The 25945-nt window shown below is 47.1% G+C and overlaps 1 protein-coding gene across 1 annotated transcript in view; it reads left to right on the top strand.

The window, feature by feature from the left end:
• The window catches only part of LOC114874872, a 175403-nt gene that overhangs the window by 20771 nt on the left and 128687 nt on the right, over positions 1-25945 (top strand). Inside the window, exon 2 of the mRNA XM_029184573.2 lies at positions 10819-10979. Within this exon, the coding sequence (XP_029040406.2) occupies positions 10923-10979 (57 nt within the window). The 5' untranslated portion in view covers positions 10819-10922. The remainder of the gene's footprint in view (positions 1-10818; positions 10980-25945) is intronic.

The following is a 25945-nucleotide window of genomic DNA, read 5'->3' on the forward strand; positions in this document are numbered from 1 at the left end:
TGCCCGGGTGGAGACTACGCTCGAATCGGCGTCCGCGTCGATGTCGTCGCGGTGGCTGTGAGCACCGAAGACGATCAAAACCTCTGTCGCTGTATAGATTTGTTCCAGATTCTCACAATTATCTGAAAGAAGCTTACAATCATCTCTTATTATGATACATTTTTTCCCTGTCGTACAACAGCTGCGATACTAGAAATATGCCATCAGCTTTACATCAACTACGACTTCTAGAATCACTTCTAAATTGATTTTTCCAGAAGCTATGCATAGTCATAAGATGTCACGTGAAAGTTTCACAGTTGCCCTGAATTCGATAGTATCTATTGATTCATTCAACGTGTAAATTGTAAGCTTCGTTTTCAATTTCTGCCAACACAGACCGTTTAAAAGTTCCGACAGTAGTGTGTCACAAACTCCAAAGAGGCTCACGTCAGCCATACATTTATTAATCCAAACAAGCATAATAACTTGCTAGTCGAGTAAACGTGTCACGCATGTACGAATCCCTGCTACCTGTATACAGCGACAGGCACTTTTGATTGAGCCACGATGCTGAGCAGTGTCACGCACGGTATTAGTGTAATGAGAATTATCTAATCTTCTATACGTGCTCCGTTCAGTGGCTGGTCTGTCGATGTGAGTCACCAGAGAAACGGGAACGAGAAGGAACGGAACCACTGACGAGTATAACTCGACTTGTCCAGCCTCGTTTGTTACCGACGTCTCGTTCCGTGTGAATCGCATCGGCCTTAACATAACGCTTATAATGCGAAAGGTCGACAGACATGGCGTCTCCGATAAACGCCTTCGGGACTCCGAGCCGTGTGTGAAACGGTGAGGGAGCTGACAAGGACCGGCATTACTCTATGCTAATCGATCGGTTACGTTATTTCATTTACATCTTACACGACCGGTGTCGCGTTGCGTTCACGTGAAAGGTTTATTAAACGGTCAGGCGTACTGTCAAAACTGCGCTTAGTTCGGCAAATTAATTATCGGCCCGTGCCGCGGAATCAGTCGCGCGGATAATGGATTATTGATTCGTCAGCACTATAGGACCGTTCCAGTCTTTACCTGTCTGGTTACATTATCGTTCGTAAACACCTGCATAGTTTCTTATTTTTAGGAAAATGGATTTTCATTCAAAGTATTTCAGGAAACTGTTGTGCAAAGCTTGCAAAGGGCATAGTAGCATACCTAAATGGATTTTTAATAGAATCCTCTTTGTATTTTCATATTGCCACTTCAGTAATAAAATACATGTTCCGGCAATTATTAAAAAGTGTTCTCACGGTGCCTCTGCATCGAGGTAAAAAACGGACGCAAACGAGAATCGAACGAAAAATTTATCCCGGAACCGAAATGAAATTGCGCAACTAATAACCAGCGTAAAAAAAAGAGAAGGAAGAAGGAAAACCGTAGCACAATTTCCTTTTGTCCAAAGCCGACTACCTCCCGTTATGACGAATATATCCGACCGAACGAAACATACGCGGCGCGCCGTTAAAACTCGTCGTTAATCCTGCGCCACCACCCCTCCTTCCTCTCTTGCTCACGAAAATTACGAGCGGTATTGTGAAATCTTTTCCAGGCTCGTTCATACGAGTACGCGAACGAATTTCACCCCCTTCGTCGTGGTTGTCGTTCGAACGCTAATGACGATAGTTATTAGGAAGCGGGCCGAATCCTTGACATACGTGTATACACGTACGCGAAAGAAAAAGCCCGGCAAAGCTTGCGGAATAAGGGGCTGTGGTGTACAGCGAGGAGAAACGGTCATTATCGACGATGACTGGCAGCGGGGTCATCGTCGTCGGTTAAGGTTTAACGCTCTTTTGCGGGGGAAGCTTAACAATGTACGCGTGCAAACCTACCGAAATCATTAACGTGTGCTGCTTGAGTTAACTCCCGTGTTCGTTCCTCTCTGACCACCCAGTTTTCGAGGTACTCCCTTCAAACCCTTTTTCCTACCGTTCGATAATTGGAACAGGTTCAAATTTTTTTAAATTTTATATAATCGCCATCGCCTAGATTAGATCATCTACAGGTCCTTCGTTAAAGTAATCGCATTTCATAAATATCGCACTTTGTAGCAAAGCGGACTGTAAATATTAATTACCAAGATCCGGCAGTAATTGCACCGCTAAGCATGCACAATTTTATTCAGTGCACCGGTCTGAAACAATAACGATAATCAGGCGCGAACGCCGTTTACCGTAGTAATTACGGAATCGTAAATAACCCGGTCGCGTAGACATTATCGCGGCATAATTGTAATTTGGCCCTCGCGCTCGTACGTAAGCAGCGTCGAGGCGCGGCGCGGTAGCGTCGTGCCCGGTGTAGTAATCGGCATCGTAATATAATCTGCGTCGACGCGCGGAACCGACGTTAGCTCACGTAGAGCTGAATCGCGTAGTAACTTTATTGGAAGACGAGACGAGGGAGGTCGGGCCGGTGTACGCGGTTATCTCCGCCAGCCGACAGGGACATAGCCGAGGCCGAAAGCTCGAAGGGACGCAGCCAGAGCGAAAGGGGTTGCTTCTAATAGCCCTTAAGTTGGATAAAGTTGGCCATTGTGCGCGCCACCCGGCCGTACGTGATCAGTTTTACCCTTGGATAATCACACCGGCGCAGATTCGACCCCACCCCCGACGCTACTGCCCTCCACGTCTTTCGTTTATTTCCTACGTAGGAACGTCAAAACGGCCAAGGGTGAAACGAGAATGAGCACGTAACGACAGGGATTAAGATTCGTGGCTGTAATTGATAGTTGATCGCGACCGACTGTCTGCAGGGGCGCGAATATATTGCTGAACTTTGAACGACCTCGTCATAGTTAAGCAGAGAATTATGTCTCTAATAACACTTTCGATAATCAAATAATCGAATAGAAAATATCCGCAGTGAAAATTTGGTAAGAAGCTTAGAGAGTTATAATTATTTTGTTTGAAAATTTTATTAGAATCTTAGACATTGTCGTAATCGTTTCTGCGCTTAGCGAAGGCTCAAACAGATGTCGGGTCGCAACCATAAACGGCAAGGTGAAAAATAATTAATCAGGATTGTTCGTTTAATAATTCCCCGCCGGTCGGGACGCGCCAAGTCTTTCATCAGACCCACTAACGCTGATATAATCCATACACCTCGTCCGACGATTAAACGATGGGATCGATTAATCTCGCAGTTATCCTCCGCTCTTCCTTTTCCAGTCTGCACGTAATCCACGACGTTGCTTTGGGTTTCACAGACGATCCATAGATCCTCTTTCTCTTCCTGCTCGCTTCTCCGCCGCCTTAGTGAGAAATAAGCCGAGTTTACACCGGCATAAGCGCCAGTCACGCCTGAAAACTGGGGATGTTCTCCCCCGCGTTGTGGAATACAAGATGAGAAAATTCTGTACGAGCGTAAATCGTCGGGGGGAAAAAAATTGCTTTCTCGCCGTGGACTTCTTTCCTTCACGCTTTCTTCCTTTCTTTTTCTCACCCTGTTTTCTTCCCGCGACTGTAACTTTACTTTCGCAATCAACAACTTCTCTATTGAAATTAATTGCCAAACGAGAGGAATAACAAAAAGCGAGAAGATCGCAGAGCTGGACCCCTTTAGCACGCGTATAATCCGCGACGTTCGGTTTGGCTTTCAGAAACTAGGCAAGCTTAGTCGGTCGCATTAGCGTGCACTGGTTCCTGTCTCGCTGGAAAGTTAGAAATATCCGTTTTAGCGGTGCGAGAGGATCGGAGGGTTAAGTTCGGGGTTGAAAGAGAGAAGGATAAACCGAGGAGAAGAGAGGGTTTGCAGAACGTAGAAGCTTCGTTTAATTGGACGACTTGCACGAGCTGGAATTAGGAGAGAGTTGGAGCCGAGCAACGCGTTCGTTCCGTTGGAAGAGTCGAGGGTGGTGTACGGTGGGTGGCAGACAAGAAAGAGGGGGTTGAGAATAAGGGCGCGTGGGATGGATAAAGGGCGGCTTATCGGCTAATGTCACTTTAACATTGTATCAAATTATCAGTCGTCTCGCCAGACCGACGAAATTAATTAAGCTAATTATTGTTTACGCTTGCACGGATACGGAACCCGGCAGCGAGTCATATCGCGCGTATTACAGTTCACGTCGAACTGTCGCGTTGTTGTTGTTGTTGTTGTTTCGTCGCCTTCCTTCACACCTCGGTGCATATTACCGACGACGATGCTCTCTCCTGTGCAGTTGCTTTCTCGCCTCCTACCCTGCAGACGACATCACCGTCGACGAGAAGCGCGAACGAGTAGCAGAACGAAGAAACTCGACGACAAGCTAGGTGGCTCGGTTCGAGACGTATTTATAGCCGTGCCTTCGCTTTATCGTTGTCCCTCTTGTTATCGAGCCGTCGTTACCGTTATTACACCGATGCCTGCGAAGCGAGTCGAACCGACGAGACGCGTAGATCCGCGCGATACCCATCCGAGCGGACCGAGATTGGACGAGTAAATTCCGCGCTTAAAGTCTTTCTTCGATGTCCGAGGACGTCGTTAAGGCTCGTCGGCGAAAAGAACGCGAAGAGCACTCCGACCGGGTAACGCAGATTATATCGATGCCTTAGGAATGTATTTTGCCCCGCGAAATAACCGCTGGTACACCTGGAGCGGAGCAAATGCGCTCCTGATAAAGTTAAGGACAAAAAATTGATTAACCCTTACCAACTGCTGAGACAGAGACAATGTAAATTTAATTTTATTCAAATACTAAATTAATTATTTCATTCCATAGCGATAAACAGGTGGTAAATATTTCTTTTTGAAACGTTTGTTTCATAAACGTCTACAAAATGAAAATCCCCTGTTTGTTTGCTGCAACACAGATTCGTTCTCGTTTCTCGTAACAAAGTTGCTGGAACGAAACGCTTGTAAGCTTAGTTTCAACGCTGTTTTAAACTCTCGGTTGAAAACATTTTTGCACGTAATTTTTCTCGTGAATATCCACCACGACGAACTAACGATCGAACGAAGAAACCGCGTTTAACAACGCATTCCTGCTTCGATCCTGCGAAACTAACGACACAACGACTACTTGTTGTTCGAAGAGGGAAAAAAGAAAAGGCGAGATGTTTGTTTCGATTGTTATCCGCATTCGGGACAAGCAAATTAAGACGCTAATTGAACGATTAATGCGGGGAGAGATGATGTTGCCACCGTTGTCGGACACGAGATCGGATCGTTAAAAAGAATCCTAATGAAGAGGATTTTCCTTGCGTTAACACGGTCCATTCATTTGTTCCGTGAAAAGAACAAGGCGGAATATCAACGATGACAAGGAGGATCCACGGATGAAGCAGGAGAGGACAGGAGGGTCGCATTCCATCGGATCGAGATTTATTTGCCGAATAAATGTTGAGAAGGTATTTTTAATGGCCGACAATAGTGGCCCGATAGTGATCTCAGAAACGTATTGTCGTTGGACGTCGTATATAATCCCGGAGGCATCGACGCAACCAACAAAACGGATACACTCTCTCTTCCTCTCTCCTGTCTCTCCTGTTCGACTCTCTTTCGTCTTCTCCCACGTAACTCTCCTTGTTTCTCCGCCGGCTTATCGGCCACGAGAGAGTCCTTTTCGTGCTCTCCTCGCACCGTGATCTTTACTTCTTTCCGCTCTTTCGACCCCCGCTTATTCACTCACGCTCCGTTCTTCTCTTCCCTCGCGAACCGATCTCTCCTCCCCTTCGCCGCTTTGCACCGCGACTATCATCCAACACTCACCTGTTCGAGCCTTTGAAGTCGATTCTTTTGTGAATCGGCATTATTATTGTAATTGAATACTTGTCTCCTAGAGGGATATCCTTTCGTCCCGTGTACGTTACAATGGTACGGTTTAAATCGGGACAAATGTCGGGAGAAAGTTTCTTCGGATTCCGTAGCGTGGGGACGAATCGTCGAGCATCATCCTCGAGGTACTTTCGAGGGGAAATCGACTGCGTTCCTGCCTTCTTCATCAAGAATTATTGATGAAGACTCGGTACGCGTAATTCGCTCGAAGGATACAGTTATGATTGCTACAAGCAACGACCCTTGCCGATCCGCTGACGCCTTTACCTCGAGGCGTTATTAACGTGAGAAAACGTGCCTACATACTCGGGTCAGCGCGAATCTTCATAATGGATATGAGTTTCCCTACTCCCGGAAGATAAGGTTGGGGTAACCATGCGTGCATCGGGAATGCCTGCGTACACGATGCGTGTAGATCATCAAGGTGAATCCTGTTTCAGCCTGCTCGTTCGTTTGGAGAACGTGTTACAACCGCTGCTGGCTTTTTCACCTTTCTTCTTGCTTCGAATCCGCGGCTGGTAACGGCCGATTCGCGTATATACGAATGAATTTTTCTTGCGAAACAACGAGCTCCTTTCGAGAAAATTGCTCGAGGAAATTGCCGTGCTATTAGCGAGGGAAAAGAAGCCTCGAACGTTCCTAATGTTGCAACAAACTGCTCGCTCGAAGAAAAGGCGAAACGTCCCACGCTGATTTTTCTTCGTCTTCGCGCGATTCCAGTTGATCTTTGCGCCGATAAACAATAAAGTCGTTCGAAAGTTCGTTTCAAATAATTTCAAAGCGTTTTCCGTAATAATAACTTCTCGCGATCGACGGGCCTCGTTTCGCAGGCAGAACGGTCGGCTGCAGACGATTTTAATCAGACAAGCAGACCGATCTTCGGAATGAGATTAGATAAAGCGGATAAGAGATAGGTTCGAGCAATATCCTGGCGAGGAGTTCTTTCCGCGCGGCGCAATTGCACCGTGAGTCACGTGTTAAAATTCAGTCGCGGCCCGAAACCGCCCCCTCATAAAGGAAGCGTCAGTTCATAAATTGCCCCCCACCCGGTCCCCCCGCCCGGTTCACTGTGTCCCTACTACTCTGACCCTTCCCGCCGACGGTGCAACGATCTCAATTTTGAGGGTGCCAGCAGGAAACTACCACCCTCGACAAAACTTACTGAATTCATTATGGAGCGAACAAAGGCTCCATGGAAAAGCCTTGGGCGACGTACACTCCAGCACGGGAAGGAAGAGACCCGCTGCAACAACGGCAAGTCCTCGTGTCCGTTGGTCCGCTTGGAAATCGACTTCGATATCGGTATCCAGTGATATCTTCTGCTACTACAGACTTAACCGACTCCTGGACTCTAATCTAACCCGACTTAAAAAGTTTCTGAGATAGAAATTTATAACCTCGAGAATCAATCTCGACCTCGTCCAAGAAGTTGTTGCCAGCCGAACTCGTTCGAAGTTAGTCTAAAAACGAGGTTGCAGCTAATGCGCATCAAACAACCGGTTACCGATCTTCACCTCCACATTTGCATCTCTCGCATACCAATAATGAACCTGTGCCGAGCGAGTGCAAGCTGCAACGAAGCGTAGAGAAACAGGGGGAACCTTTGATAGGCTTCGGACACCTGTGAAAATCGAATCGAAGGAATTGGCGAAGAAATGTGAAGTTAGAAGCCTCGTTCGAGGACACGCGTAACGAAGCCAAAGTATAACAGAGTCTCGTCTCGTCTACGTTACAAGACGACTTACAAGATATCGGGGCAAAGCTCCGCCCGTTCGAAAGGTACCAGGGGTCCACCAATGAAGATCTGAACCCACGGCGAGCACGCGACCAGTTGGGCTAAGGGCAAACGTAAAACTTACCGATCGGCAAGATAACTGGTGTTTAACACGCGAACCGAACCGCCATTAAGCCCGGCCCACCGTACGATTTCCACGCGCGGTTCTCCCGAGATGCTCGTCGCTGCAGACGATTGATTTACGGCCAGTGCCGGCACTTTTTCTCGGGGTACGAGAAGATCGGGACACACGCGGGGACGGGGACACACACGCTGGCGAACGCATACAAGCGCGTGCCATGGCCCCGTGGACGTGTTCGAATGCCGGTCGCAAAACGAACCTACGACGTCAGGGATGCGGCCGGTTGATCGGCGAGGATCGAGTTCGTTGCACCGGGCTCGAAACAGCCGGAACAGCGAGATGGGATCGAGCAGGCGGATGTGATCTGGCTAGATCGGATCTACCTGCTTCTCCGGCCGAGGCTCGCTGGTGCTTCATGGGAATCGATGCTCCCGATTTCTCGAAAGCGATAATATTGATTGGAAGCTATGCTCCGTTTACCCCCGGCCTGGTTAATTAATTATTTTTTCCCCGTTGACGCGCGTATTGTTCGTCTCGATGGATTTACTACCTCCTTCATATTCAACCTGCTACTGAAGTAGTCGAGGTCAGGCGAACATGTGTGCTCAACATGTACAGTATCGAGAAAAGTAGACTTCCCTGGGGAAAATGGTGTTATATATGGCCACGTAGCAAATTTAGATAAATAGAAGCCTCTTATGGTGTAATTGCATAAGATAATTTAATGACATCCGAAGTATGTTAAGTACCGGATACTTTTAAACGATAGTATATCTTCTCTTCATGAATTGGAGGTAATTGAATCAGTCTCGGTGCGGCTACTAATTACAGAACGACCGCTGCTACTAATTATACAATATACCGGTAGATTTATGGTACGCTATCGGCTGACGCGATACGCGCAAAGAAAGCGGAGATGACCCATGTCACTGCGCTCCAATAGTGGACAGTTATTTTATAATTCCTCGGACTATCTTGTCGGTTTTCCGCTACCGATTCTTGCCCGGTATAAAAGCGCTTTCAGCCGATGTCTAATTAACGGGGCGCCGCCTAATTAAGGTCCGTTCGAGCCTTTTACGGGGTTTATCTTCGACTGTTCGACGGGACGGGGTCCGATAAGGTGAGGAATTCGAGTCGGAAAGAAGTGACGTTAGAGTCGGAAGATGAAGCTTGGAAACGGGATGGTTCATGAACGGCGGAGCTCGTTCCCTTTGAATTCGTAATGCCCTAATCAGAAAACCGTGGTCGTAGGAGAACGTCATGCATTAGAAAAGGGTGTTCCGAGCGGCGGGGAGAATGGATGTAACGAAACTCACGAAGGTAACCGGAAATTGCTGGAATACCTTGCTTCATCTTCGACCGCGTTTACGTGCAACGGCCAGCCTTCCTATTCACGTTTCATCTTGCATAATTTCAAGCATTCTTGAAATATTCGACGATTCATTTCGGTCGTCAAATTCGAGCTGCGCTTCTTCAGCTACAGCCGATGCCTTTCAGGAAACTTTCAAGAGACACGTAAACGTGGATTCTTCCATTTTCCGAACGTTCAAAAGGGAAATTATTTCGTTTGAAAAGCGGATTCAGTTTCATTAATTTTCGTACAAACGGATGCTTCTCGAGCTGCAACGTCGTAGAATTGCTTGGTTGTTATCGATCACCGGTGTGCGTTACTTAACAAACGACAAATACCCAGCCACGTCGGAAGCGAACTTAATATACCGGTTCCTGTCTATCTTGCCAACTAGTTTCTGTACCTCTATTAACTACTGGCTCCGGTTGAAATACGTTGTTAATAACAATTCAACCGGATGCTTCGTGTGCTTCGTCGAATCCATTCGTAAACGGTCTCAGTTCCAGAACCATCAGCACATTTTGATGCAATTCAAACAAATATCCCGTTCGATATATAGAATTTATCTAATTTCATGAAATGAACTTCGGTGGGTGCAGTTGGAAAAACAATACCATTTCTGGATTAACGAGTGTAATATGGTATTATTATATTTTTCTCTTTTCCTTCCATTTTTCACCTCATTTTTGTGGAAACAAAATACGCACCTAAACGCTCATTGCGTTTTCGACCGGTGGTTGTGCGGCTGCCGTAATCGGGTATTGAACAAAAATTCATTTTCATGGAATCTCGGATTTTCGATATTCCCGGCGTATTTATAACGCGCAAAAAAAGTGGCAACGCGGATATTTGATAAAAAAATAATGAGGATTACTCGCGGCAGGCTGAACGTTAATGCAGTCCCTTTTATTTAAAAACCCCGCCCGGTGATTTGCATTGCCGACTGTGATATTAAACCGGATACCGTTCGAGGGAACCGTTGAAAAACCATTATTAACGGATGGAAAAAGAGCCGCGATGAAATTGACACGAAAACTCGCGTTGCTACCACGAACGTTTCATTAAAACCTTCCAACGAATCCATTAATTGAAGTATCTATTACACGGTCGGGCTAGTTTTTCTTCTTTGATTGCGATCGTACGACGTTACGATGTCGGTGAACCGTGAAAGCCTTCGGAACAGATCCAAGAATGGACATCGAAGAGGCGAGCGTTGTTGGAAGTCGAGAAATCGCGTGGGTCCGCGTGCTTGGGGCCGTATTAATAGCTCGTACCTGACCGACTCGTATATTCTCCTCGCAGTCTCTGTATCAAGGCTAAAGATCGTGGCGGTTGGTCGCGAGCGAGTTTCCCGCTGGCGGGATCCAGAAATCGGCTGGAACGCGGCGCGGAAGCGGGACGTTCGATCGCGACGAGACGCGACGCGACGCGATGCACCGACGACGACGTGTACCTACGACTACGGCGAGGAACGCAGGGGAATATAAATCAGCGTCGTAACGAGTAATCGATCAAGATAATGCATTGGGAATCGGGGAAAAAGTCGCGCGGACAGACCGATAAATAAGGACAAATAGAGCCGGCTGCGAGAACGATACGCCGGCGGATACGGGGACGTAGGAGAGAAAAACGGCACGCGTGGCGCCCCATCGACGTTAATCTGCCCCCGTGTGCAGGCGAAACCGGCGAACGATCGAGCGGACAGCCGCTGAATGAGAGGGAATCGGGCAGCGTGTCGCCGGATATACACGACACGTACGGCGAACTCGTTTTTCCGATCGTGTAAAAGAAGTTGACTCTCTGCTGGATTTACAGAGTATCGGCTGAAACGTGGCCCGAGGCCTCTCCATCCGACGTGATTAAGACGTCCCTGGGTCCAATGGGTCGGCCGGATCCGAGAATCGAGAAAACCGGCAGTCATGCGGGAAGAATCGTCGATAATCACCGGACCGGGACCTTCCAAGGAACATCGATCGGTGAGTGTATTTAAAAGTTTGACAATTTTTGCTTTCTACAAACCACGCATTGCTTTTTTACATGAGGATTTAATTTCATAGATTCGTTAGATAATTTTTATATTTATTTTCGTTTTCGATATGAATTTATAAAGTTCATCCATCATCCGACATGTATGTATTTACCTCAATTATGGACGTTTAATTGAAAGACACAGACAAGATATATAAATTATTAATACCGCAAGTGTGTTCCCTGTTCATGACGGACCTTTCCGCGTGTTCTGCATGACGAATGATGTCTTGACGCCAGGAAGGTCTTATTCGCATCGTTTCAACGAAAAAAGCTCGGCTCGTCGCGAGAAGCACGTCCGCGCAGCTTCGCAACTTGCCTTTAAACCGCGCCGACGATACCACGGTTCAATCACAAATCAATTTATCCTTCCAACGTAAGTTAGATAAAAAGGTTTGTCCGATGTTCTCGGCAATCATTACTGTTTCGAACCGATGTTTGATGCGAATTCTTAATTCGTTGCTTATCGGTGATTAATTCTACATAAATAGCTGATAAAATGTAGATTCAGGCGTCAGTGAACCAAGAGGAACGACGAATTTGCATTTGCATACGTTATCAACAAAGCAGCTCGTTTTGCATATAGTAATTTGTCTTGATGATATTTCTCGTGGCTCTCATGTAGATATTCCGTTTCATTTTGCATACGTCTAGATTAATGCAACTTTACTTTGTTTGAGTGGCCCGAAATCAAGCCGTCGCGTTTCCATTAGTGTGTCACTCGTTCATACCGGTTCCAGATCGACGATCTAAATTGTCAAAATTGCATTTTCGGCCCGCCGATAGACACCGTGACAGGTCATGAATATTATCAACGAAACAACCCGCCGGACGTCTACGTTACAAATATTTTCTGAGTGACGGTAGAACGTGTGACGCAAAGCCGGATTAAGGTGGCGAAGATTCGAAAGTAGAACTGCAGGTCCTGCTTGCATCCGTACCGTCTTCGACGTACTAAATTATTCATAAACGCCCTCGATCTATGTATACATCGTCGTCGTCATCATCGTTCGTTTACTCGTCGACGCGAACAATATTAAAAGCTTGACGGAACTTTTTATCGAACGTTAATGCGCCGAGGTTCCAGGAACACGATCCCGACGACAGCGTTCTTTAATTAATATCGAACGTGTATGAAACGTTTCTCCGTGAAAGTTACAACTTTGCTCGTCGTCGCGTGTACCTCCCTTTATCCTTTGTTTTTCCCTCCCTTGTTCCGAGCTTTTGCATTATTAACTTTCTTTTTTCCCTTCGCTGCACGTTTACAACTTGTTCCGCTCGAAGTTCTATAACCAACCATCGATGGTGAGTTGCAGAAAATGTTTTTCCATTGCTGACTGATAAAATATAGAAACAGAGAGATTTGTAAAAATTTGCACCGAATTACGTAGACGGTTTCGAGCGTGTTAAGTCCGATGAATCTTTAACCAGCTCGAGGAGGCTGAAACCGATTTGAGATGCGGATCTTTTGAAATAATGCTTAACAGTCACGTTCACGGACCACCCCTTTTTTAAGAAGGCGGGATGACAGTTGTCTTTGTTGCAAAATGTCACAGTCACGCCGCCCGTTACGTTCATCCTGGTGTCGTTACCATGAAATGTAATAACGTCTGGCAGACACGAGCTGTACGTGACGTTAATTCGTAGAATAATCTTGCACATTCCTCGCGAACAGGGAGTCGTTCATTAGCCAGCGGGATTTATCAGAATGAGATACATTTCGAAACGTATGATCGACTTGAGTTAACCCATAAAAGGAATGAAATTCAGAAGAGGAATTTCCGGATTCCTTCGTACAGGTGGTGGGTCGCAATTAGCGGACTCAGGTTGCAAAGTGAAAACGCTTAGGGGACTTTGTCAGGGGAGCAAATTGCAGTTTTACTTCGGCGCGTTTATCAAAGAGCAAGGGAAAGAGATGCAACGCGTACAGGAGATTGCAGGTACACGACTGGCCGTGTTAAAACAAAGTCACGTCAGGCCACGTCGCATATGTACACCGTTGCTCGTGCAAACAACGCGGTTTCACGCGGGCGCCAATTAGCTAACGACGAAAGTTTGGCGACGACGCCGTGAAACTAATCAAGATACCGTGGATACCGTAATCACGGTTTATACCGAGGCGAGACACCGTCTTCTCGACGTCTCGACGAAGACACGCGAAAGAGAACGGTATCGAGCGAATCAACAGCTGAAGCGTACGGCGACTTCGATGCCTCGAGCTCGTAATTATCGCGGCGAACCTTTCTCCATGAAATTCTCCCAGGTGATGCTAATTTATTTTTAGGCGACGTAGATTTTCGGAAGAAATTTTACTCGTCCACGGTGATGGAATGTGCATAAATATGCAGTATTTCGAGTCAAACGCTGTTCCATGCGCCCTGTGTATGTTTAATTCATGAACAACTTTCTACAGTTTCGTGGAAACGCAGGAGTTACTTGAGCGAGCCGAATTTCATGGTCCCACAGAGGGTAGATTATCGATTCAAATTTTCCACGAAGAAACCACTTTGAAGTTCACGAAAATTGTTGCCATTTTGCAGCACTCCTTACTGCTTATTAACCGATTAACCAACGATGAAAGGTACTTCTTCCCTGTCCCTTGCGCGTTTCTTGAACTGGAACGAACTCAGCTCGTTGCTATCCAGTTCGTTTCTCTTCTTCTTTTTACTTCTTTGTCATTGATTCCACGGGGTCATCGCCTTTTTGTCCCTCTTTCTCCTGCAACTGATGCGGATGACAATATAGCGTATGATGCAGCTGAAAGTTACTTTCATATCGTATCCTCTTCCTGTCGTGACGATGTGACTCACCAGGAAACCGATAGAAATCGTCCCTCATTCGTATCGTTCTTTCCAAATTCGAAAGACTTCATCAACCGGTCATTAAAATCCTGATCGAAATCGCTGGAGATCGTTTTCCGTTCGCGATTAACAGCTTTGGCTTCCGGCACGAAGGGTGTCCTCGGAATAGACCTCGGATAGCGTCTTTCGAGGGGATCCTCTCTTCGAGATTTATCGAAGCAAACGACCATGGAGGCCCAGCAAGTTGGTCCCAATGGGACCTCTATTTGGTGGTTCGCGAGGTGTTCGCGTTTACCTAGCACGAAGACGCTTCGAGACGCCGTTTTCGATTATTCAGCAACGAACAGAGGACACGTTCCACGATTGAACTGGCGTGCGCACACGCCTGGAAATCGTGCTCACGAACGTGTACGGACTGGTTAGCAAGCGACAGGATCGAGCGAGAGATCGGCCAGCAAACAACAATGGCCTGATTGATATCTGGCGGTCGGCATCAAAATAATATCGCGGCGATAGGCATGCCGTTAAGGGACGAGGTTAAAAGCTTAACGAGTTACAGGCATGATATTGGATCCGAAGAAATTTATGGTCCTTGTAGTACCGGTGGGGCCCGTTTGCCTCCCGCGGTGCGGCCCACGGACCTTGCGGTCCACCGCTACATCAATAAGATACCGCGCCGAAATAAATTCGCTGTTTTGACGGCGTTTAATAATAATTCGCCAATCTTACTTGCTCGAGCATTCCGGACGGGGGTGCGTTACACCGTTAACGAAACATCGTCGAACCTTTTACCAGTTCCTTTCCTTGTTTCGCCGAAATTTTTGCCTCCATTCGTCGGTCGTGTTTTTCCATTCCATTCGGTCTGCGGTGGGATTGAACTTTGATGTTCAGTTCACCCGATCTCTATGTAAGTGGACGTTTTTCCGAGTGCCACTGTGTTTGCTGGTTTCCTAGCTGGCGGTAAATCGAAATTCGATGTTCGCGGGGACGCTAACGAAATTTCGCACGGTCTTTCACCTATACACGATCGATTCCAGTGGCATAAAAATGAATGTTCTGATTTTAGTTGGTATTAGAATCGGTTAAGTCTCTAACGAAGATTAAGTCGACAAATTATATTCACGGTCGTTAAAGCACTTTCAAGTTTCATGTTCTTCGAATCTAGTAATGTGCATACACGACACTTGGTCGTCCAAACTCGATGACCGGACGTCCTTTCATCGTGATTCACCGCATCCACTTTGCACGACGATGCAAGAAGCGTCAGGGGATGAAGACACAAGCTCGGCGCCACCAGATATCCCCGGGCTTGTGCGTCTTTGTCGTCGTTGGTGTCGCTCCTTTGCTTAGGTATTTCCTGGAGCCGGCCGTCGCATTAGCATTTCCGTTACCGTTACCCTTCTCCTGGGTACCATCCACGGAAATTTCTCTCGTGAAACACGACAAACGCAAATGTACACACACGATACGACCGCAGCTTGCACGAGAGCACCAGACACTTGACTTTGACCGAAGCTCGAGCATCGGGGCTTCCATTTAATTAACGTCTAGCCAGCTACACTTAAGAAACGAGTGTTTTCCATAAAGTAGCTTGTAACATATTTTCTTCATTTTTTCACTTTCAAACCAAGTGATTCATATTTTCAATCGAATTATAAAGAAAGGTAGTTTTACGAATATACTGTACGCATTAATATTTGTGTTAATCTTCAATTGTTTCAATTTGTGCAAATTGCCTAAGCTTGTAGCTGACTGTGTATATTCCTCGAAAGCAACTTGAAGCTGCCTTTCGACCAACTCGCTCTAACAATATAATTACGAGCGGCAGTTATGCGATCCGAATGACCCAGAACTTAACGACAGTCCTCCAGACGCGTTTAAGTGGCATCCACATTGACGTACGTGTTCCAATTCGACCACCGTGGAAACCATCAGTTATACTCTTTGCAAGAGATTTAATCGCGAGAGGAAAATTGGGAAATCTCATTTGTCTGTCACGATCCATTCGCCGAAGGTCGGCTAACTATAATAAAGAACGGTGAACGTATGATTCCTCGATAGATTGAACGGCAAAGTTGCGAAATTTTTTCGCACGTGCACTCTGTTGCATCCGGTTGATTAAATAAAGCCGAGCTTAATGTCTTCCCGTCGAAGTTGAAGTTTACGAACTTCGCGCAGACCCTTCTTATTTCCCAGCAAAGTTTCCGCGACGTTCGTCGCGAAAAATAAAAGCGATTTTGCGTAATTATCGGAAAATACTTTTCTTCGTCTACCAGTCTGGTTCCGACGTGCTACTTGCTGCCTTGAAACGTTCCGGCAACTTTGTCGATCACAAGGAAAGCGTATTCTTTCGTGCGGCGTTTGCTCGAGACAGTTGCACGGTCGCGACGGAGACGTCGATGATGGATGGCAGTCGGACCGGGAACGATTTGTCTCTCGCGACCTAGGAAATGTGGGAATGCAAACAACGATCGTACAGGTCGTGAAAGTTTCTTCAAAGGCCAAACGTCGAGTATCCTCGTCACCGACACACTTGTCTAACGTGGTCGTTGCTTTAACACTTGTGTCGATAACCGGGTACCCGCTTCCACGTGGAGAAAGAAACATTCGTCGAACGATTTCATTTATTCCTAACCGTCTGATGATCGTATAGCTAATTCCATCGGCGATTTACTATTTATCCTCGTCAGTCGTTGAATATCCGCGCTGGTTCTGCACCGTCAGCCTACTCTTATCCCCGTGTCGACTGGACCAGCGAGAAGGATCACCGGCGTGCACGGTTAATCGTGGGCCGCGGGTAAAATAAAAGCGACTCTCCATTTGGTTAAACGACGCGCCGACTATAAATTGTATTAACGAGTCGAGTGTACGACGGGATCGTATTTGCATAATGTATGCTTATCTGGCGCGTTTAATGGATATCTGAATGTCATCGCTAATGGGCCCGCTAATATCCCGAGTGTTTCAGCGACCAACGTCGTCCTTTCACGAAAATTTGAAGAATCTAGCCCCGCTGCGACCGGCACGCTTTCGAAACGTTCGAATATTCCCTGTTTTGGCGAGACACGTCCACTCGTGTCCGCCCACCTTGGGAACTATCTACTCGAAACCGGTCAATTATTCGACAGTCGTGATCGAAGGACGTTCGAAATTCCTTCTGCTATTCGGTTATTCAAATATTACTCGTTCGGGAATGAAGCAACGATTGTTTCTTCGTTCGAGAGAAGAAAGTCATCGAACCTGCGGGACGCTCGAAGCGATGGATAGATTTTTAGCGAGCCGTATTCGCCGGGATGAGCGCGTGCTCCTGCGGTGTTTTACGTCTATTTTACACGCTCGGCGAGGAGAGAAACGCGAGACGCGAGCTCGCGGCAAGGGGGCAAGACGACTACCAAGTGTACACGGTAGTAATGTATGCCAGAGATGGAACAGCGGCGTCGATTTGCTCCAAGATTTACAGCTAGCACTAAATATCCTTGGCTCGATGTTATTATCGGCTTTATTACATCCCCCGTCGACGGTCGAACACGTCGCGAGAGGGTTAACAGAAAGGAGCGAACGCTATTCCGCGTCTACGCGTCGTATATCATCCCCAGGCTTCATTGATTCCGCGTTCGCTCGGCTCTTTCCGCTCGCGACTACGCTTCGGGAAACAGAAGACGGTACCCGTCTAACGTTCGGCCAGAGACACAATGCAGTCTACGGTAGAATAGGGGGGGCCTTCAAAGAGCAGCGTGCGTTGTCTGTCTGTTTTAGTGCCACCCTCGGAGAGACAGTTTTCGCTGTAAATAATGTTTCTTATCTGAACTGTCGCGAAGTAGAGAGTTCGGGGCCCGATGCCTGCCTCGATACGATCAGAAACGTTTCGAGTTTATGTCTTCGCCGACGAGGGAGGCTCCTAACGCTGATTCCTGCCTCGTTTCCGTTCCTTTTGTGCACGACCCCTTTGCTAGTTGCCTCTGTTCCAGCCTAGCCGAGCGACGAAACATCGGCACGAATTAAAACGTGGAACCGCGTGTCGCCGGGTTTATTGCGCCGGTAATGGACGATCCATTCGATATCCCCGTTTCAATATTCATGAATAAGCGTCCGTTAATTGACACCTCGAACGGGAAGTCGAGAAATTTCAGCATGATTCGTAATCAACGACGAGGAGAAGCGTTACGATGCAAACTTTGTTGCGCATCGATTCGACAAATACGCGGGTATGCTTTTAATGCATTACAAATGATCCCCGTTGCAAGGTGAAGCGAAGTAGGCACGCCAGAGAGAGAGACGATTTTGTATTCGTCTGGACGATCGTTAAAAGTTTGTCCGTCGGTGAAGCGGCACTTTAGCCTGGCGGCGAGAAATCCGCGGGAAGAATCTGTACGGTGAAGTAACGCGTTAATGCAGTAAATGCAGCGAGAGATTTAAAGAAACGACGAGGGGCCGCAAAAGATACCGACAAAAGAGCATTAAAACGTGTACCGGGCGAACGCTCCGGAGGATCGTGAAGGGAGGATAAACGGAAGGATGAAAAAAGGAAAATACGCTAATGATTGGCACAGCGAGGACGAGACTCATCGTAACGGGACCATCCGGACGAATGCCTTCCTTCAGCTCTTTTTTTCAAGAAGTCCGTTCGTTAAGAGGCGCTTTATTCGATGCGCGCGCGTCACTGTTTCGCAAACAGCTTGCTGAAAAGAGCCGGTACAAAGAGCGGTTAATTGCGCCCTTTAATCGATACGTTTATGCGATTCGACCGATGAGTCAGGTATTAATTACGGTGTGGTTCATCTTCGATTGAGCGCTGTATCGCGCAAGAATGTCGATCATCTCGTTTCACTCTAATGACTTGCACGACAACATTGCACTCGAGGTAATTTTAATTTTTTCAACCTTCTCGATTTTGAATGCTCGTCAAGATCCTGCCAACTTCATTTTCTCTCGCTGTTATCGAGTCCTAGGAGTTTGAAAAAAAGAAGGGTTGACTAAGGGACACGATGACAGTGCGAGATCGCATCTCAACCGGTCGATCGTTTGAAAGAGATTTTTTCGTAGCCACATGTAGATACATAGATATCGTTGATCGGTTTAAATACATCCAGCTAATAAGCGGCATTTGAAACAAGACGAGATGCACTCGCATTGTATCCCTCTTGACGATCTCGCGATCAAGGAAATTTCGTTTGAATACACTTATCGTCGAGGTCTCGGGGCGGTGCATGGCCGTTCAGCTGCGGCATCGTTATCAACGGCGCGGAATTTCACTGGAAGACACCCCTTTTTGATTATTCATCGACGGTGGAAAAGGAGAAACCACAGGGGCCGGCTTGCCAAAATGATTTCGTCGACCAATGGGGATGGGAATGACGGTAGGCAGACAACCACGGGACACGATAAGAGAAACGACGACGAGCACGTTGGAACCGTGGCGAGGGTGGAGAAGGGAGGCGACAGAGATCGTGAGAGGGGGAAGAGGACCAAGAACGAAGTGAAATTTATTCGCGTACAAACGGATGTAAATTTATTTAAATTACGCGATTTCGAGCGGGGGTTTATTGTGGCGCGGCGCGAGCGGCTTTATTTGCTTTATCACTGCGTGGGACAAGAGATGGGCGTGGACCGTAGCCAGAGCGCGAGAAAGATTCTATTTTGCGGGAAATTAAAAACTCTCTGGCGCGCGAATGCCGGACTCGACTTCCCCGTTTACATCGGCCACTGCTGGAAGTAAGCTTCGCTATTTTTTCCCTTGCACCCTCGTGTTGACCGATTATTAACGGCATATCCTAAATTTAATAATTCTATGCCCGAAGAAGAACCTTGAGACAGAGGGAGTAGTTTCTCAGTCCCAGGCTGTTGTCAGTCTTGATTTTCCCATAGATCCTTTGGGTCGATCTCGTCTTAAAAAGCCAAAGTACCGTATCGAAAATTACCGACGATCTATCACCGATCGGTGAACAGAAAAAAGTGGGGATGAAGCGTTAGGAGGGCAGATCTGTCCGCTCGTAAATCTGGATTCGTTGACGTTTCGCACGTATCTCAGCGGTAATAGACACAACGGTTTCGTAACCGGTTCCAAGCACCGATTAATTTCGATTCGATCGGAACGCGTTAGAGTGGCTGGTATTTGCAGTGCTCTCATGATACATTACGCAACAGTTTTGCGACTACGTACGCGGACATTTAACATGGCCAGTGAATAATTACCTGTATCGGTCGTACGAACGGGCGCGTACCGAACCGGTGTACGTGTACGCACTTGGAACCGCTCGTTTTCTATGCATCTGCATAGTCGCGGCCTGACGACCTTAATTAGATTCGATGTAGGAGCGGCTCGTGTGTCGTCTTTAAATACTCCCGTGCACCGGTAACGAGATAAATACTCGACGCTGCCTGTACGAGAGTCCTCTTTAGAGACCGAAGGGAGCGTTGATTATCTCGTTACTGTACCGCTGGACGAAAGTTGCGTTGCGTGGACGCTTAGTACGATATACGAACGATGCTCGATATTAAACATAGAAATCGTCGGGTATTAACGAACCGTTGAAACGTCGAACCACGTATCGGACGCCGTTGGATTACCCGGGAAAATGCCGCTTTTAAATATCGTGCGTGCACGGTTCAAGCGGTCGCCACCGGTTAACGAGATAAATAGTTGGTAAATAGGATAGACGGCGTATAACTCAGAGGCATCGATTAGCTTGTTACCTCGCGGCAACTGAAATATCGCCTCTCGTTGGGACTTGTTGAAACGCTCTTTGCTTGCACGGGATACCGATAACCGGCGATCATTGAATATTTAATAGAACTACGATGGCCGATGCGAGTGCTCGAGAAAGGTAGTCGCGTTCTGAAATCGGTCCAGTTACAGCTATCCTCTTAAAGCTATCCGCTAATTGTGAGTAACGTTAATGGATTGTTTTCTAAACTCGAAGAGCAACATCCAAAGCGTACGGAATGTTTGCGAGTTAATCTGTGACGAAGGGATGCACGGTGAAAATCGGATCGTACAGTGTCAGCCGACAGGCAATTCGAAAGAGCTAAACAATGCAATGGGCGATGGGCTATCAGGATGGGCTTGCGTTCGCGGTACTTCATCTGGAGAACGAGCCAGGCTGCGAGCGATTCGATTGAATTATTTCATGCCATCGGTGCCGTCGTTCTTCGGAGCGGCGTATATCGGAAGCCACCACCGTTCGAGCAGGACGAGGATGTCGAGCGAGAATGGAAGGAGAGAAAAGCGTACGACGAAAAGGAAACGCTCGACAAGGTAGAGGAGAAGACAACGGACAAGGACGCGGAGGAATAAGAAGAATAAGAAAACGGGAGAACTATACCTCCGGCTACTGCATACGCATTTATTATAATCTACGAATTCCCGGGGAGAACGATTCTTGGACCGTTTCGGAGGGAACACCGAAGAGAGATGGATGAAAGAGCGACAAGGAGGATGGAAGAGGCGAGCGAACGATCTCTGCCGATGCGAAGAGAAAATATATCGTCGAAACAAAAGCAAGGAGAGAGGTACCTCGCAAGGTACCTCGGTTTTACGCTGGAACGAACGAGAGAGAAAAGGGTTGGAGCTGGTTCGCGGGAAAGGACGAAGGATCAAGACGGCTCACGGAGAGGAAAGAAAGAGAAAGAAAAGAATAAGGAGAAGAAGTAGGGAAGGGATAAAAGTGGAAGAGGGACTTGGGAGGTAGCTCTCGGTGGCTTGGCAGTCCTGGGCCTGGGGTAACCTCAATTTTTGAGCATAACTCATGTGCGAGCGAGCTGCGCTTAAATCTTCTGTCCGAATAATAAGAGGAGCGCATTTACTTTGGGGCTACTGCGGTGACAAGCTATCCGAAGCCCGTCCACGCATCGGCGACCTACGCTGCACAAGGATCCGCAAGGAGCTGGAAGATAGAGAAGGAACGAGGATGGCTGCGGGGAAAAGGAGGTAGCGCGTATTCCTGTTTGGCAAGGCCGAAAGAATCGTTATTCTCTGCTGGCACAGGTTGGCCGGCGAGCTGTCTTATACCTTATAGTCCTTTGATTTCACCGATCCCGCGGACAGTCCGGCTGCTAGCTCGTTCGCTGCTTTCCGACTCGTCTCTTCCTCTCGCAAGATCCTCTAAACAACACTGTTGCGTGAATTCGAGGATGGCTGCCCAGGTAGATGGTCCACGTTCTTACGTTTAAAAATTTCACGAGTACAATGCGTCATCCCTCCTCGTAACCTTCGTCCACCTGCTCAATCGCGATCCCCGAAAGTACCATCCCACGAATGCTTCCTGGACCGTCCTCGTTCGGCGTCTATACGTCTTCATGGAAGCGTGATTAACGGACGGAATATATAGATGGTAAAAATCCGCGCGAGAATTCCGAGCGCATACCAAGCGCCCAATACCGCGGGACGATTCCTCAGGATCGAGAAGAACACGCACGCGTCGCCGGGCAGACGGAAAAGGGGATGACGATGGATCGACCGGAATCCGCAAAGTTCCGCGAATCGGATGGACGCGTCGAATCATTTAGCGGACTGTTCCACACGGCACGTTCGCTCGATCGAACCGTACGAGGATCAACAAAATTCCGTAATAGGAGGAGAGATGCGACAAGAAGCTCGCGCGTAACCGGCCTGCCTTTTAATCGTCCTCGAGAACGAAGGAATGCCGGATTAATGAGTCTGCTAACTCCTGCGATACACGTCCGCGGACTGGCCGAACGTGTCGACAACGAGCAACAACGTGGCGGATGAAAAAAACGAGGAACAACAGAGAAAATTGTGTGGAACATGGTCGACCGACATCAATCGCCACGTTGAAGTTTTAATCGTCTTGCCTCTGATAAAGAACGTTCTTCGTGGTCACGTGCTGTTTGTTAGCTCTCTCGCTCGTCCAGGTGGTCGAGGTTAAAGCTGAAGTTACACAAAGTTGCGGTGTAAGCGGTGTAAGCAAGCTGACTTCTATTTGTTGTTGCTAACAAGGTTAACTAGCGCTGCTGGTACCGTGTGGAATAATTAATAATGATTTTTCATCCTAATTACCGTAGGTTTATGATTAAAAGGCTTCGATAATTTGAAAATTTAGATAGATCGATGTGTTCATTCAGAATCGTTATAGATTCTAGTTAGAAAGCTCAGACACGGAGACGGTTGGGTTCTAAAGAGACGCTGGTAGGAAAGTTTTTGATGCTTTGGACAGCTCGTATTAGATCAACGGGAACTTTCACCGATCGCTAACTCGCGTTGAGGAACAACGAGGGGAAAAAGAACAGACCCTTAGCGGATAGTTAGACTTTATAAATATCATCCGGGTAATGGTTTTACTGACTCTTCCGGAACTTCCGTAATTAGTTGGAGCATAGTTTAGTAACCTGTCTGCCCACCTTTTTCCTTCCCTTCTCGCTTCTGTTGCTTACAAGATTTCGCTTTACCAAAACCTACCTAAAATCCTGTTTCCTGTTCAAATCCCTTCACCAACTACCATCAGCAGTATTCAATTTTTATTTAATTCCACCTCATTTTTGATATCGCAGGTTTATTTGTCCATCTTTTGTTTCTAATAATCTCCTTAGATGACTAGATTTTGAATCGCAAATAATCTGCCGAATGTCTTGGCTGTTAATGAAATTTCAGTGGTCGACGAGCACGCATGTTACGCTCGTCTAATTAACCCCAATTAGTTACAATCGCTGGGTAAATTATCGGTGTCATGTTAATACCATCTTCCGTGGCATCCGTGGAAACTCCATGGTGAATCGATCCCGCGAAACCGCCTTTCAACAGTCAATTAGTTGCTGCGATACAGAGTCAAACCGCACGACGGGCTATCGGTTGCAATAGTCGCGCTAATTATACGTCGCGTTTCCAACTTACGATTGAGTTTCGGCCAGCAATCTCAGTTTTGATCTGCGAAACGTCCGCTTTCCAACCGACTTAGCCAAAGTGTTGCCTCCATCCTGGCATTGGTACCAACTACGAGAAGAGAACGATCCGCGTGATGCTCGATTTAATCCTCTCTCTTCCCCCTTCAAGATCTGTCCTCCCTCGTTTCGCGATTCTGAGTTTCTCATAGATCGAAATGCAAACATAAATCCCCACAGGAGTTAGATGTCTTTGAACGGCGGCACTTTGTTCCGTCAGACCAGAGAAATTGATCAAAACGAAATTCATTTTCTATATTTTAAGAATCTCTGCATTTATTCATGGTACTTCTTTCTATTTAATCATTGTACTAAAGAATTCATCTGTAAGGTTTAATTCGACCTGTCAAATTAAAAATTGAATCGCGGAGTATATATATAATACTGACAGATGTCAGTCCCTATGATTAAACTATTCTACGTACTGCAAATTGGATGAGGTTTAATACTTTATCGTTGAAGACTATTCACAGAATTGAAAAATCTCGGCTGATTAAATATTGAATATATAAAAGATGCGCCTCTAATGAAAAAACTGGTTAATTGAATAAAATGATTGAATAAACGATACGTATGATATCAGACGTAGAATAACGCGAATAACATATTCATTAAATTTCGATATCTCGCCCATCGAACATTCGCTATCAAACAAAATAATCCCTGTCGCGTTCACGTTAATCGACAGACCGGACAGAACATGTTTTTACGCGGAAAGCAAGGATCAGGACTTATCTTCGATCTGCGCGCGACCTAGGAAGAGAGAAATAGTTTATCGATCGGCATATCAATAAAGATCCCATTTACCAGTCTCGTACTCTCCGGCATCGCGATGTGTTTTATTCGTTCGAACAGGATGCACGATAATTTCCTCGCGTTACGTGACGCGATCCCGATTCATTGATTCGCGCGATCGCCATCTCGCATCTCGCGAGAGGTGCAAGCCTGTGTGCACGTCTGGTACACGCAGAAATATGTAATACGAGGGGAGACGAGCGCGTAACTTAGTGTCGAGCAGATCGATTGGATACGATCGTCGGTCCCGATAACTTATGATTGATAAATCGATTCAATCGCTAACGCGCACCGTGCCGTCCAGCCGAGAACGGTTACTAGCTCTCTTCGACGTGTTATTAGGAACGTCCCAACGCGCGTCACACGAGAACGTCAATTATCCGACTACCAACCGAGCTCTGCTGAGCGATTGCACTCCTACCGCTACCTGTTAATTTATTGCAATAACGAAAATTCGTGCGGCCGGTAGAGATATCGAAGGACATCCGGTCTCGAAGACTTTGATCGTCGTGATTGCCGTTTCGGGTACGAAAATTGGGAGGAGCATATTTTTCGATAATCTGTATCAAGGAAATGAAGTTAAAAAAATAGGAAGACGACAGCAAAGGATGAGCCGACGGAAATAGGTGTCTTGCCGAAAGATCAGGAGACGAAATCGATGGATTACGATCGAATCACCTATCTGTACCAACCCGTCTTTAGTTGTTATACGACGACAGGGTCGGATCACGAGGAATCTCGGGATATTTTACGAGCAGCCGAGTCGTGACGTCGAGTGCAGCCACGTTGCAACAGAAAATCGTCAAGACCTCTAAAATTGAAGCCATAAAAAGCATCGAAGGAACGACAGCTTTACCGCGTCGTGCTACTCTTTACATTGCCACCTACCGATCGCGATTCCGAACCGAATGATGAACATTACAAGAACACGCAACGAAGGAACACGTAATCCGCCGTCGAGCCTAATCGAACGGGTTAACATCGAAAAAATAGAAACTGCCAAACAGACTGTGAATTCGTATAAGGCATGGTTAAATAATGGACCGTTTTTTATCCGAAGGCGTCTCGGCTTCGTATTCTCGCGTCAACAGAATCATCAGAGAGGTTCGATAGAGCGTAAGAAGTGGACGGATGCAAAAGAACGAGCGAGGGACAAAAGAGTGGAGCAATCGAAAAAGCCGAGGGCCCTATCCGTTCGGTGCCACCGAAACGGGGTACCACAACAACGCACGCTCCTTGTGTATCGCTCCGCGGGCGGCTGGTCGCAGACATGGGCGCTACAAATGGGCGGGCCAGCCCGTGGTGCCCTCGGGTCACGAAGAGGAAACGCACGGCAGGTGAGAGAAGGTGAAACGGCCGGACGAGTAAGCTGGGAAAGGGAATCGGGCCCAGACGGTAGGAGGGGATGATAGGACCCGAAGAGG

Source organism: Osmia bicornis, chromosome 13 (assembly GCF_907164935.1).
Source record: "Osmia bicornis bicornis chromosome 13, iOsmBic2.1, whole genome shotgun sequence".
Taxonomy (NCBI): Eukaryota; Metazoa; Arthropoda; class Insecta; order Hymenoptera; family Megachilidae; genus Osmia; species Osmia bicornis.